This window comes from Anneissia japonica, unplaced genomic scaffold (assembly GCF_011630105.1).
Source record: "Anneissia japonica isolate Jap-2015-1 unplaced genomic scaffold, ASM1163010v1 scaffold243538_len1532_cov171_single, whole genome shotgun sequence".
NCBI classification, from domain to species: domain Eukaryota; kingdom Metazoa; phylum Echinodermata; class Crinoidea; order Comatulida; family Comatulidae; genus Anneissia; species Anneissia japonica.
In genome coordinates this window covers 210-1532 of record NW_022737321.1, presented here as the reverse complement: position 1 = coordinate 1532, position 1323 = coordinate 210, and the positions used below count along the sequence as shown (strand labels likewise).

General features: G+C 32.5%; 1 protein-coding gene across 1 annotated transcript; it reads left to right on the top strand.

The window, feature by feature from the left end:
- Positions 1 to 161: 161 nt before the first annotated feature.
- Positions 162 to 1113, top strand: LOC117117319 (the record flags this gene model as incomplete). The annotated part of the gene is made up of 2 exons (XM_033261594.1): positions 162 to 437; positions 984 to 1113. Coding segments are annotated over exons 1-2 (328 nt in total), but the record flags the coding sequence as incomplete, so codon positions are not given.
- Between the last annotated feature and the right edge of the window lie 210 nt (positions 1114 to 1323).

Sequence of the window (1323 nt, the reverse complement as noted above, 5' to 3'; positions counted from 1 at the left end):
CGATTTTCCCCAAAATTTTCTCTATGGAGTAGATCCATTTGTAGCAACTTTAAGAAAGCTATTGCACAAAAGTAGTGATACATCGCTTCTGATTGGCTCTTTCGGTGTAAGTTTGGTATTTCCTGTATGTTCCAGGATACCACAGTGTTTTCACTCGGAATGATACGTAAGTTTGTTTCAAACCGCCTTTCTAGTACATCGGAACCAATCTCCTAGGCAAATTTCCCTACGTTATTAAAATGAAGGCATTTGATAGCAAGATCAACGACGAAACTTCTAAAACGTCTTCTATGAAGTTATCCACTGGTGTTGCAACTGCTTTGTTTGTGCTTGTGGCGTGTGGCTTGGCTGGGATACAATTCTACGCTGTATACAATCGTTACATAGAACTTTCGAACCGCATTGCTGACTTGGAAAATAGCGTCAAAGATCTAAAGGTATCATATTAGTAGACCTGTATGTATTTGCCTCAGAATACGCAAAATACGAACAAAAATATTTTTAGGTATTGAAACATGACAATTACACTCAAGTAACCGTTCTTATTTATCATTTTTATTTATATTTAATATGATTATTTGAATAATAATTATCATTTAATCGTCATTTGATTTTGATCTAAGTAGTCTATGATATACTCTGTCATTACTTATGAATGCATGATCCACAACTTGTAGAACTATTGTTTTAATGCGTGCACTTTCAATGTATTATAACGGTATAATAGTTACATAATATTATATTATATAATATTTAATGCTTGATAGTAGATAGTTTTGAAAAGAACTGTCATTTTTTGAAAATGTATGGACGTTTCGATTGAGTCTTAAGGAGAATAATATCTGCAGATAACATAATAATGATGTTGTTTTTGAATATAAACCATTATCTTCAAAGAATTTGTTTAATGTGCATACATTACAGTGGTTGTTTATGGCCTACAGCTGAATCATTGCTTATATTTCTCGTCTATTTAATTGTAGGGAAGAGTTCAAGAACTTGAGGCTGTAGAGACTGGGCCTAGACAGGATTCTGCATCGCGTCAGAGCAAAGATATAAATGTGTATCAAAGACGTCGTCGGTCAGTCTCCGACACAGAAAGCCAAGCCATAGGTAGGCTATGTCTGACAAAATATAATGTCTTTCTTCTATTTATTTAATAAAATTTTAAAAATTAAGTCCAGTATTTCCCTATACACACGTCATCATCGTATGGTGAGTCCGCAGTTGTTCATTATTGCTAATTTAAAATATAACATTTTAAACATATAGGTATTATTTTTATTATCATCATGAATATTATTCTCTTTATTACTTTTATTA